The sequence below is a fragment of the Diuraphis noxia genome, unplaced genomic scaffold, assembly GCF_037042655.1.
Source record: "Diuraphis noxia isolate RWA-SAM2 unplaced genomic scaffold, SU_Dnox_SAM2 contig0002, whole genome shotgun sequence".
In the NCBI taxonomy this organism is placed as follows: domain Eukaryota; kingdom Metazoa; phylum Arthropoda; class Insecta; order Hemiptera; family Aphididae; genus Diuraphis; species Diuraphis noxia.
This window is the reverse complement of record NW_028301712.1, coordinates 15,486,047-15,500,247: the sequence shown is the minus strand read 5'-3', so window position 1 is coordinate 15,500,247 and position 14,201 is coordinate 15,486,047. Positions and strand designations below refer to the sequence as shown.

The following is a 14,201-nucleotide window of genomic DNA, read 5'->3' as shown; positions in this document are numbered from 1 at the left end:
TTGAATTTCCTAACTGGTGAATTATGTGATTGCTTTACAATTTTATTGTAGTTTGACATATGATATTATAAATTGTACATTATCTTGTTATTACTTAATTTCTAATTTTGTATTCTAGCTTACTAACTAGAGCCTATGTATAATAATAGTAGATGGCCCTATATATATATTTTTCTATATCCTATCTGCGTTTATTTTTTATATGACAAATCTTGATTGTATTTTAATAAGAATTTGTCTGATTTGAATTTTTGTATTTTATTAGTTTATTTGTTGTTTATTTATTTTTATTTTTGTTTTTATTTTTATATCAACTTAAGTGATTTTTTTTTACAATTTTTTCTTTATATATATATTGCAGTATTATGCAAACAATTATTGTGGCTCCACTACATAACTTATATGTTAACTTAACTAAGGTTAATTTATTTTAACAATTTTTTTTTTTTTTTTTGATAATATAACACCAATCAACTTAATTTTTACTAACTTAGATTAGGTTATTTTTTTACATTTTTTTTTTTTTTTTTTTTTCAATATCAATCATGGTTTGACTTATATTATTGATTAGTTAAGGTTAATTTTTTTACATTTTTTTTTTGATTTGTGTATAAACAGTTGTGTTTTAACTTATACTACTGATTAGTTAGGGTTAATTTTTTTACATTTTTTTTTTTTGATTTGGGTATGAACAATCGTGTTTTAACTTATACTATTACTGATTAGTTGGGGTTAATTCTTTACAATATATTTTTTTTTTTTTAATTGATATGCAAGCAATTTATTTCTATTAATTCTAATCTACTTATATTAGTTTTAAACTACAATATTTTTATTATATTTTTTTTGTTTTTGTAACCATTTATTAAGTATCTTATACTAAGTTAATTTTATTATTTACTTTAATTGTTTAGTACAGTTTTTTTTTGTTCGTTTTTTTTTTTTTTTTTTGATGTAAAATGATTTCAACCTATTAATTTTAGATTACTTACACTAGTTTTGAATTGAGTTATTTAATATTTATTTTTTTGTGTTTGTTTTTTTTTTTTATATATGTCACTTATACTAACTTAATTATTAACTTATTCTTTTTGTAATGATTATTTATGAAAAGAAGTGAGAATTGTCTCTATTTTTATATTTCTATTACTTTTCTTATTTTATATTTTTTTTTTTTTTTTTTTTAAACTGAGAGTCTTCTCTGGTATGGGGCTATTGATGCTCCATTTTTTTCATACTTATCATCTGTTTTTACTATTTTGTAATCAGAATTTTTTGAATTATACTGTTTCTTGTGCTTGTTGTGCATCAAGTGGTGTGTTACATTGGAAAATAACTCATCAATTAGCTTGATACTCCACCCAAAAGTATCGTATAATAAAGATATATTGAGCCCAGTGTTTATAAATGTTATAACCATTTTGAAAATAATTACTATCCCTAATACGCCTGACATTATGTTACCGAAACTCGTGAACCTGCAGCCCCACATGTTATAAAGTTCTTGATGTAGGTACTAACTTACTAATAGTTTGTTCATCAATTAAATTTTTTACATTAATGCCCTGATCTATGACACTGTGACCTAATGTTTGTCGAATTAGATTTCTTTGAACTGTCTCAGATTCCTGAGGAAACATTAAGTGATTTTGTAATGCCTTCATTATGTAAGGTGTGTATATACCTGCTGTCATAAAGTTGTCCGAACTTTCGTAAGACCATGTGAGTGCAGTGTCAGGTTTTAAAGATAGTGGGTTGTTTACTTTATGTGGTTTTGGTGTTAAAGAATACCATTTTCCGTTTTTCTGAAATGCGGGGGGGTAAGTATTCGTTGCAATCTATTTGAGTGCCGTATGTTTGTAATATGTGGGTTTTCGGAGTCATGAAGAATGTTTTATTGTTGAATAGAATTGGAAGTTCATTGAAACAAGAATCTTGTATCGATATCTCTACATTTACGGGTTTGCACTTTTGTAGGTAGATTATTTCGCCATTTTTAATGGTGTAAGCGAATTCAGAAAGACTGTATGAGGCTAGTGACAATTTGTGCAATAAGAGTTGCCTCTCGAAGTTACATTGTTTTTTAGTCAAATCTTCGTAAATATTTGTGACTGTTCTTTTTATTGTATATTCTAGATAGACGAATTTTGTATTTATATATGAAAATAAATCAGTATTGAATGGTTGAATTTTTTTGGGTGAAAATATGTTAACGTACATGGGGTTAGATAGTATGAGTAATTGATTGTTTTCAGTTTGGGCAACTGGTATATTGCAGGCAAATGTCATGGAAATGTTTTTTAACGCAAATGCAATATATGTTGTTTCTACAATGTACCTACATTTTGGTTTTATGATTGTTACGACCTAATGATATAACTAAGGAGGCCGGTCCATCGTATAATACGTCGTATTCTGTAATACTACAGTCTGACTTCTCGTTCCTCCAAATTACTTCCCCTTTGTATTGGTCAAGTCCATATGACTCTGATAATTTTAGCCTAGAACCCGTTGGTAGGGGAGACCGGGGACAAAAGTAACATTTTTCACTTAACTATAAATTTAAAAAAAACTATTTGTAATTTTCAGATAAAACTATTTCTATTTGATAGAACAAGTTAATACCTTTCAAATGATATCATAATATCTTCATAAATTTAATTTAAACCTTAAGATATTTAAAAAAAAAAAAACAAAAAAAAAAACGTTTCTTTCGACCCCTTGCAAGTACCGAAAGTAACACCTATTGGGTACAAAAGTAACATGTATGGTAATAGTACAATAAAATATTATAAACAAAATCAATTAGGTACATTAGCAATTAGGTACATATTATATTCAAATAAAATAAAAACAATAGGTACAATTGTTTATCTGAACTAAAACTTAAAAATATAAAATATTAATATACCTAATTATGTACCAGACTTGTACTGAAGTAATGTATATCAATATTAAATATTCATAAACAAAAAATATATATAATATAATAGTCAGTCTTGACAGTAAAAACTTGTAAGAAAAGTTAACAAAACAATATATTTAAAATAAAATTTAAGTAACTAACTTTTATGTGCCAGAACTTTCAATTAAGACACTGTAACTAAATAAATACAAAATATTATTCATAAATAACAAAAAAAATTAAATATAATAGTCAGTCTCGACAGTAAAAACTTGTAAGAAAAGTTAACAAAACAATATATTTTAAATTAAATTAAAGTAACTAACTTTCATGTGCCAGAACTTTCAATTAAGACACTGTAACCACTTAAAAAATACAAAATATTATTCATAAATAACAAAAAAAATTTAATATAATAGTCAGTCTCGACAGTAAAAACTTGTAAGAAAAGTTAACAAAACAATATATTTAAAATACAATTAAAATAACTAACTTTCATGTGCCAGAACTTTCAATTAAGACACTGTAACTATTTAAAATAAATACAAAATATTATTCATAAATAACAAAAAAAAATAAATATAATAGTCAGTCTCGACAGTAAAAACTTGTAAGAAAAGTTAACAAAACAATATATTTTAAATTAAATTAAAGTAACTAACTTTCATGTGCCAGAACTTTCAATTAAGACACTGTAACCACTTAAAAAATACAAAATATTATTCATAAATAACAAAAAAAATTTAATATAATAGTCAGTCTTGGCAGTAGACATTTAAAAATTAATAAAACAATAGGTATATTATATTATATTTGAAATATGATATTATTTATCTTATATTTATAATTAAAATTGTTGAAAACAATATGTGCACAGAGCTATTTAGTTACCTAACTCATCACTCATCGGCCTCACAGTTGTCACATTTATAAAAAGCAGTCATTTTTGTTGAATCAGTACAATTTTCATGTGCCCATAATTTACACTTCAGACACTGTATCCATGTTTCTTTATTTTTACTATTTGAATATGTATCTCCACAAACTAAACAAAAAGTTTCCTCTTCTTCTTCTTCGCTATCAACAATCTTCTTTTTTTTTTTCTTAGGAACTGTTTTTGATTTCTTCACTTTTTTAGGGGTTTTGTTATTTTCTTTAAATTTAAGACTTCTTTTAGCAGTATTGGTTACTTTGTTTTCAAGTTCTATTTTTTCAGGAGTGTCTGTTAGTATTGCTGTCTTCCCTTTTTTTCTACCTCCTTTCTTTAAAGCTTTTTCTTGAAATTGTACTTTCGGGTATGGTTTTATTTGCTCTGGTGATATCAATGTTTCTGATGGCTGTTGATCCACTTCATGTAGTATTATTTTTTCTGGCTGGAAACTAGGAGTATCAGTAGCTTCTACATGTTTTACTGGTTCTGAGGATGTCTGAGCCTGTATGTCTATCATTATGTCTGTTACAGATGATGGCGCATATTCATCTTCGCTAAATGCATCTCTGTTAAAAGGCCAAATTCCTGATACTGAAAAACCATTTAATATGTTTTTGGGAGTAGCAGCACTAATTAAAGCTCCGGAAGAAATATGGGGTATATCGTATATGGTTATTCTCTTTCCAGGATTATTGTGCATCCAAGCAGTCATATTTTGATTAATAAATTTTTTAAACGGTCCATAAACTGATCGATCCAATGGCTGGAGTTTATGAGAGCAGTGAGGGGGGAAAGATAATAACACTATTCCTACTGATCTACAAAAATCAATAACAGGCAAAAATAAATGAGACTCATGGTTATCCAATAACACAAGTATTTTTCTATCAACTGAAGGTCGTGTATGATTTGCAAAATGCTTCATAAATGTTAGAAACTCTTCCCCCTGCATCCACCCTGATTTGTTTGCAGCACCGATACAACCAGTAGGTCCACCTCTTATGAAAAAATCTTTATAGTTGACTCTGGGAAAAATAAACATGGGTGGAATAAAATTACCTGTAGCATTGACAGCCAAACACATAGTAACTAATGTCCCACGTTCACCAGACGTAATGGCTCCGATTTGTTTTTTCCCTTTAAGTGCTACTACTTTTTCAGTATTTTGGACAGTTGTTATTCCTGTCTCATCTAAATTGTAAATGTGTTGTGCTTCAAATTTGTATTTTAACATAACAGACTCATATTTATCCATGAATAAGTTAACATTGGCTCTGTTAAAATTCATAGCTCTTGATATGCTTGTTGCTTCTGGCTGGCGAATAGATAGTGTTGGGTTTCTTTTTAAGAAGGCCGAAAACCAATCAATTCCTGCCTGATTTTTTTCAGTCCACGTTTTTGGTACTTTTAAATTTAGTTTCAGAGAAAAATCAAATGCTAATTTTCTAATAGCTATAGGAGATAGCCCAAAATACATGTCTGCTGAGTTTTTAATATAGTCAGCGAGTTGATCTTCTTGAAATGTGTTAAACACTTTATTATGAGCTCGATATCCAAACACTGGTTTATTTTGATGAAGTTTCAATTTTTTTATGTATCTACTTAGACTGACATGGCAAATATTTAAGCTTGCAGCTACTGACCGTATGGACTGATTTTCTTTTAAACAAATGTCTGCTGCATTTTTCATTTCACTGTCTGCAATTGTTCCTCTCTGGGTCATTCTTTTACGTGTACGTGGCATGTCTGTAAGTTATATTAGAAAAATACTCAAATAAATGAAAATGAATTCATATAAAAAAACATAGTAAAATAATATAAGCTAAGATATGTAGGAGCTACATAGTGTTACTTCTGACCCCACAAAATTTGTTTCTTTCGACCCCATACAGACATTTTTTCTTATGTAGATTAAAAAAGTATTAAACATACCTGATTCGACGTTTCTGATACTTGCAAAAGAAAAAGGACAACTTTTGGCAGATTTAAATGTATTAAGTTTGCTTCTAGTGTTAAAATTTAATTTTTTAAAAAAAAAACTGTTAACAATTTTATTATCACTTTTGTATGGCGATATCAGTTTATGTTCTTTTTGTGATAAGAAGAATGGGACTACGACAAAACAAATATGTGCAAATATGCCACGTATAATGGTGCAAATGATACACTACATACTGGATTTAAATAATTATCATGGAATAAGAAATTGAGCATGTTACTTTCGCCCCGTGTTACTTTTGTCCCCGGTCTCCCCTAATGGCTAATATTAGTGTGTTATCTTTGTTGTTCGCTAGCGCTATACCCTCGGATAAATGAATTTTATATTTAGCTTGCACTATGACATTGATCCATGTACCCCTAGCATTAGTGAAAGTGGTACCTTCGCAATTGCCATATTTGTCTAGTATACCCCCACTTGTATGTGAAGTGATGAAAGTTTCGTTTATTCTTAAACCAGATATGATGCCTCCGAGTGGGGTCTGATAAATTAGTTTTTGATGTAAATCATTACATCGGGCATGACCTAATTCAATGACTTCTGAATAATAACCACCATCTACCATTTGGGCGTCTTCAAATGTGGAGCATATAGTTATCAAATAGTCTACTGAAATAAAGCATGACCTAAAGTATTGTGCATGAATTTCTACTTTTTGTAACAGTTTTATTTTTGGTAGTGATTCGATTTCTGTGGGTTTCGGAGTTTCGCAGAGATCTACATCTATGCTGCCGAATGCACTAATATTTATTTGTGGGCCTCCACAGTCATATGCTATGAAAGTTCGTATAGGATTGAGCTTTAAAATACAGATGTAAGTGAGTATGTACTTTATATAGAGTGGAAGCATCTTTGGTTATTGTTATTATTTTATTATTTTTATTAATATTATTAGTTGCGTTTTGCACACCGAACAAGCAACACGTATGTTTCGCTTTCGCAGTTCGCGAGATAGTGCTGACTAAGTTATTATAATTTTTTTTTGTTTACAATGCAAACCACGGCCTGTCAATCGACAATATCTTTGCCTAGACAAGACGTTGGAAAATTAAGATTAATGGCGATAAATCTGTGCACGTTAACTATACGTTACGCAAAACCGAAACCATCCAAATAATATTGAATCAATCACCAATCCCACAAAAAAATTCAGCAAAATATCTTGGAATACACCTTGACTCTCATCTAAACTGGAAACACCACGTCCGTCAGAAAAAAATTCAGATTAAAGAACAAATGCGAAAACTTTATTGGTTAGTCGGACCTCTCTCCGAGTTAACCATAGAAAACAAACGTCTACTGTATGTAGCAATTATAAAACCGATCTGGATATATGGCATTCAATTGTGGGGTTGTGCCAGTAAGTCTAACATCGATGTAATACAACGCTGTCAAAATATTGCACTTAGGACCATCACTGCAGCCTACCGGTTCGAAAGAAACAATGCAATTCACCGTGATATGTGATGCTGCCTACAATAGCAGACGAAATCCAAAAGTTTGCTCGCAAACACGAGACGAGGCTCGATCACCCAGTGTTGCCAGTACATTTAAATCTATTTTCCCACTCAAAATCAAAAAATTTCCCTTTGGATATCAAAATTCCCCGCATCTATATTATTATCCTAATTCCTATATATTATATATATACATATTTAATACATTGTTAATGGTGACCATTAACTGTATAAATTAAGTACAAAAACTCAATAATTTTAGTTTATAATTGATTTAACATTTACAAATTATTTTTTATTTAAATTTTTAAATAAAAGTTACTTATTATTGATAAGATAATAAAGAAAATTAATAACGAATTATCTTTTAATCAATATATTATACAAATCAGACTTTGGTTTACATTTTTAAAATTTAAATTAGGAATATAAACCACATATTATTACAATATAATAATATTAATAATAAATAAAATTAATAACAAATTATAATTAAATAAAGATTTGCAAATCAATGAATCAGACTTTGATTTACATTTTTAAAATTTAAATTAGGAATATAAACCACATATTATTACAATATAATAATATTAATAATAAAGAAAATTAATAACAAATTATAATTAAATAAAGATTTGCAAATCAACGAATCAGACTTTGATTATCATTTTAAAAATTTAATTAATTAAATTATTTTTTTTCATACAAATTTTGATAATTATGAAGTTGAATATGTTTATCTTCAACTTTAAAAGTCATACAGGTTTGATTTTTATCGTTAAATGAGGATCTTATCACTGAAACAGAGTTCAAAGATTTGTCTCCAATTCTATTTCTACTCTTTGTTTTAACATGGTTTATAATAGAGAACACTCTCTCAGCTTCTGCGTTCGAATGTGGTAAAGCTAGAACTAATTTAGCAAGTTTGCTTATGTTAGTAAATATTGGTGTTTCACTGGTAAAGTTTTTAATCATTGATAATTCATGCCACATTTCTGGAATACTTAAACTTTTTAGACCTTCAATTTCTTGTGCATTAAATTGACAAGGAAGTTGTCGCCATTCTTCAGTAATTTTATTTGTATCAATATATTTTTTGAATTTCAATTTTAAAGCAGGAAGATCCTTAAATTGTTACCGAGTTTCCAAGTCTAAAGCGATATTAGGAGCTATAAACTTTATTTCTTTGTACATTGGATTATCGAAAGGTAGTCGTTTTACCATTTCTTCAGATGCAGTTACAAAAAAATTTAAACATTTCTCTTTGAATATAATAATTTGATCTTCATTTTGCTCTAACAGTAGTGATTCGAATTCTGTTCCTACAAAAACTTCAGATAATGGAATTATATTTTCTTTATTTTTAAAATCAATCATAAAAATATTTTCTGTAATGAATTTAGGTTTAATAAAATTTTGACAAATAGATTTTAATAAATTTAATGACAAATCGAATAGTTGATGAATTATTACTTTGCGACTTTGAAATAATGCGTTGAAAGTTGTAACGTCACAGCATTTTTTGCACTAATATTATTATATCACAAACATACCTGTACCCATATTGCCACTAATGAGCGTACCTTATTGATAAATTATTATGATCATCGCGCGCTAATGCAGAAATGACCGCAGTGTTATGCAATTAATGTTCCCCGTTCCCCCCCTTCACCATGCAGTGTTCGTCGCCGACGTGCCGCAGTTGTCCGCCGCCCGTCGCCTCCAGCGCTTTCGTCGCGTCCGTCGGTGCGATCGCCGCAGTGCAATTATTTTAATTACCCATATTATTGTAAAATCCCGCAATACGCCTACCCTGACCTTCCCTACTACGACATCAATTGCGACAACAACGGCCAGCGACCGGACACCGTTCGCCAGCCATCTTCACTTTTTAAACCAACGTATTCCCGTCAAGACGTAACGAACACCACCGGCCCACTCATTCTGCGGTCCGATCATCCTCGTGGTCAATAGTCAACTTATAGTTTTTTGCATTGTCATCCATACTCATAATGTACGAAATGATGGGCTAAGCGACGACGTCGGGCCCGATGTCGGGCGAAGCCTCCGTTTTCCCAATGACCGACGCCGATGGGCCATGTCGACCACGTGTCTTGGGGGTCGACGGCCAACTGGCCAGCCTATCACAGCCGTCGGTCATCCACACCTTCGTCATCCAGCCACAACTCAAGTCATCATTAGTTGTGTAATGTACAAAACTATTCCCCCCTTTTCATTTTGATTATGTATCACAACTTTTTCTTTTCTTTTTTCATTTTGATTATGTATCACTACAACGTATTTCTATTTATGCTCCATTTTTTCCTCATCGGTGCCCCGGTAACCGTCATGCGGAGCCGTGGGTATTTTCCTTTAACACATGTAATAGTATAATGTGTCATACCGACGTATGATGATTATTCCGTGCCGGTAACCGCTTTTCGGAGCCGTAGCATTATATTATATTCTTTTCCCTGTAATTTGTGCATTTTGCCATGTGCATTATATTATATTCTTCTCCCTGTATTTTGTGCACGTTGCCATGTGCATTATATTATATTCTTTTCCCTGTATTTTGTGCATGTTGCCATGTGCATTATATTATATTCTTTTCCCTGTAATTTGTGTATTTTGCCATGTGCATTATATTATATACTTCTCCCTGTATTTTGTGCATTTTGCCATGTGCATTATATTATATATTATTTATTACAACCATGTAAAATATATCCCCATAGTTATCCTAAGACTTGACGCCTATTATTTTATTAATATAAAATTTTTTGTTTGTTTTCCCCCTTCTAAATAAATCTTTGGCGTTCATTCGCCACTGCGTGTATCAAAGCCTGTGAGTTCCACCGACTTGACCCTCGGGTCTCACGTGGTGCGGCTCACAGGTCACGAGGAAATTGTTCCCCTTTGCTCGTGGGTGGTTTACGGAGCCCTAAAAAGCTCCGTAATCTCACAAAGTATTAAAGTAATCTAATGAAAACTTTAAAAACAGTAAGTAACACTTGGTAAAAGGATTTTGTAGTTCTGTATAAATATATTCAGCAGATTTTAATTTGTCTTCATAAATAGCAATTCTAAAATACTGTGTAAGACTATCCCAACACTCTAACAACCTAACGACACATTGATGCATTGCTAGCCATCGAGTATCAGCTAGCTTTAACATTTTTTTTCCATCAAAATAATCTTGAACTTCATTTAATTGTGCACATCGTTTTGCACTACCAGAAACATAAGTAGCTACTGATCTTATTAGTTGTTCAGCAGACCGTGGTAATTGTGCTGTAGCTTTGCTGGCTATAATAGCTGAGGAATGACATATACAACGCATAGTAATGACACTAGGCGAATCTTCAGTAATATGTGTCATGAATGAGTTATGTTTTCCAACCATTACACTTGCTCCATCACATGCAACCCCAATGATATTGTCCAAAGGAATATGCTTTTTTATCAATACTTCTTTAAATTCACTATAAATGCTCTTAGCTGAACAATCCCTAGCATCTATACTAACAAGTTCAAGTAATTTAGTATGTATAGTACCATCATTTGGATGTACAAATCTTACTAGCAAACATAAAAACTTTTGACTTGAAATATCAGTGCTCTCGTCTACAAGTACTGAGAACGGGTTCTTTAATATAATATCCGTAATATCAGATGTTTCAACCGGTGCTATTATTTTGTTTATAATACTGGTACATTTAGTGCGATGTAATTCTAACTTAGAACAAATCTTAGAATCAGGAAATATCTCTTTTAGGAGTGGAGTTAAATGATCAATCAAATGAAATGCTAAATTGTGTTCGGCAAAGAAAGCAGCAATTTTTATTTCAGCCATTTTAACTTCGTTATTTTTAATTTTTGGTTCTTGTATATCATTGTACATTGTAAATATTTTAGAAGTACCTTTGAGTCCTTTGCAGTTGATGATATGTTTCTTTCCATTTCTATGTTTATCCAACTCACTTTTGCCACTTGTCAAAATAACATTGCATACAACACACTTCGCCTTTAAAGGATCTTTTGGTACTTCTTCCAACCAATGCTTGAACTCATCCTTCGTCAACCATTCTTGACGAAATAGTTTTCTGTTTGTCCTTTGTTTTTCAATTGTCGACAACTCATTTCGAATAGCGCGAGTTTTTTTTGGTGTCGATGGTCCTCCATCTGAATCACTCATTTGGCTGTATTGGTGAGTACCTATTTATCTTATACACACGGTTACGGATTCCTAATTCCTAATATTAGTAATATTAATATTAATCCGTTCCCAGTACTCACTGCCCACAGCTAAGAAATGTATTTATTTATTAATTATCATCAATAATTATCAACTGATTATTTAATTGTTGTGGGTGCTTATCTTATACCATGGTCTTGAAATATATTAAATATTTATTTATTATCAATAGACAATAATTATTATCAACTGATTATTGGATTGTTTTATTAAGCGCGTTTTCGCGAAAGGTACCGAGAGCAAACAGTTTACTAAAATCCGTTTTGGCAATAATTTTATGTCAAAACTGTTTACTGTTTACTAAAATGTTTGGTCCTATCACTAAACGACTATTTCAAGTAGTTTAGTGTTTCTGGTACCTTTGATAATACATTCGATCATTTGATAAAAGAGATTATTATTAAATATTTAAATAAGTACAATAATAAATTTGCATTTTCCGACGTGTTTAGTTGTTAACTTGAAACGTCTTGTAGAATTGTTGTTATACAGTATACTTGTATAGTTGTATAGTTGTATTTTATATTACGTTTTTAATACAAAAATATATATAAAAAGTGTTTACAAAAATGTCGGATTGTAATGCACTAAAATTTGTAAGACTGGTTTTGAATGAAGACAACATTCCAATTTATCATGAAAACAACGCAAATGAAGTGTAATACACACTCATAAAATAACGCAACTCATATATATATATTGGTTTAAATAAAAGTCACTTTATTGCACATAATAATGAAAACAAATATATAAGGAAATAAATCTAACTATTAAGTGCCAGCACCCGAAGCTGACCATGTGTGTTAAAAACACTCGCGAGGCGTCGACTGACTGCATATGGCCACCTCTGGTCACCAACATGCTCCTCTAACAGTGCTGACACCCTACCCTTGATATAACATATAACATTCGGGCGTCCTGACCCTTAAGTGTCCTCACTTAAATGAACACTTTACATTCTAAGTCATATCCTTAATATTTAATAATTCTTAATAGTTAACATTTTATCACAAGAATTAGTTAGTGCTTACTCGCACATATCACATAGTAGTTTTTTTTTTTTTTTTAAAACAGTTCATATTTATTTATTTACATCTGGTAAGTTGAATGCCAAGCTGGTGTCTGCCTTACTCGCTTGGATTGTTTGTCCTTTACTTCTGACGGTTTCGTTTCCATCTTCTCGGTGTTGGGTAAATCTCTTGGTCTGTCTTCTTCATCATGCCCTGTTGATGTGGAGTCTTCGCTGGGTTCCTCATTTACTGGTAGATGATACCCCTTAATATGTGAAACGTGAGCGACAGTCACATAACGCTTTCCTGCTTCAACGCGTAGCCCTGCCACTCGATACACATCGTTGGGTAGTACCTCAGTCACTACCAGTGGTCCACGGTATTTGAACTGCAGTTTTGTCGACTCCCCTGTAGCTTCTGGTGGTCTGCGTATGAACACCACTTCTCCAACCTCATATCGTATTGGTTTGACATGCTTAGAATCGTACCGTTGTTTCCATTGCTGATGTTCTCTGGATATGCGTTCTCGGATTTTGTTTTGAATCTGTGCTGTGGAGTCCCATACCTCATTTGTAGTCACATGATGCAACACTCCGTCCCTGAAACTTGGATAATATCCAAATAACACATGAAAAGGTGTATCACCAATGGTTTTGTTATAAGCATTATTCAGATGGCACTCAATGTCAGATATACGCTTATCCCAGGTCCGATCTGACTCCATAGTTGACTGCATTACCGGAACTAGGGTGCTGTTGACACGTTCCACCTGCCCATTAGATTGTGGGTGTCTTACCGAGTTCAACGTATGTCGGATACCATATTGGACACAGAACGCTTCAAATGCCTTGGACGTGAAGGCCGTTCCCCGATCACTAATAATTCGCTTTGGCGTCCCAAATGCCAGTACAAATGTCTGTAAGTTAGTTACTACGCCCTCTGTGCCACAACTCTTCACTGGAAATAGCTTAACATATTTGGTTAGATTATCAATCAACACCATAATATGACTGTTACCTTTTGTTGACTTCACAAATGGACCAATGTGATCAATGTTGATCACCTCAAACGGTCGTTTACCTGGAGTAATGGGGTGAAGCTCACCAGGCTGTCTTCCTCGAGGAGTTTTAATTAGTATGCACTCAGGACAACAATTAATGTGCATTTTCACGTATCTGCGCATCATTGGGAAATAGTACTTTTCTTTTATCTTACCGACTGTCCGGTCCACTGCGAAGTGACCCGCTAAGTCATGGAACCTTACCACTATACTCTTACGCATTGATTCAGGTACTACCCACAATAACCTTGTTTCGTTGTCGTCCACTGTAACCTTCCTATATAACATTCCATGGTGGAGTTGGTACTCTTTCACTCTTACCGCTTCGGTTGTTGTACGATCAGATTCTTCTTGATTAAGGATCCCCATGATCGCTTTAAGCTTCACATCTGCCTGCTGCATTGCTATCACCTGATCCTCTTCAGTCATAGTAATAAACACTTCCATGTGTTCGTCTAATAGTTCAGTTTCAGTGTCCTGTGGCATACTTGTTGGCGCACGACTTAAGGCATCAATATGATCCATCTTGCTGCCTGGACGATGTTTTATATCGAAATTATACTCACTTAGAAGTGTTGCCC

At 32.0% G+C, this 14,201-nt stretch overlaps 2 protein-coding genes and 1 pseudogene across 2 annotated transcripts; all 3 read right to left on the bottom strand.

Moving 5' to 3' along the window:
• Positions 1-1,183: 1,183 nt before the first annotated feature.
• On the bottom strand, positions 1,184-6,685 carry LOC149058143 (uncharacterized; annotated as a pseudogene).
• LOC107172717 (uncharacterized) lies at positions 3,805-5,580 on the bottom strand. Its single transcript, XM_015523013.2, has one exon. The coding sequence runs from the start codon at positions 5,578-5,580 to the stop codon at positions 3,805-3,807; it is 1,776 nt and encodes a 591-aa protein (XP_015378499.2).
• A 3,569-nt stretch (positions 6,686-10,254) lies between the features above and the next one.
• Positions 10,255-11,490, bottom strand: LOC149058142 (SCAN domain-containing protein 3-like). The gene has a single exon (XM_089218320.1). The coding sequence runs from the start codon at positions 11,488-11,490 to the stop codon at positions 10,255-10,257; it is 1,236 nt and encodes a 411-aa protein (XP_089074446.1).
• Between the last annotated feature and the right edge of the window lie 2,711 nt (positions 11,491-14,201).

Excerpts from the sequence above, each read along its gene's own strand:
- LOC107172717 (XM_015523013.2), bottom strand. The coding sequence starts at position 5,580 with ATGCCACGTACACGTAAAAGAATGACCCAGAGAGGAACAATTGCAGAC.
- LOC149058142 (XM_089218320.1), bottom strand. The coding sequence starts at position 11,490 with ATGAGTGATTCAGATGGAGGACCATCGACACCAAAAAAAACTCGCGCT.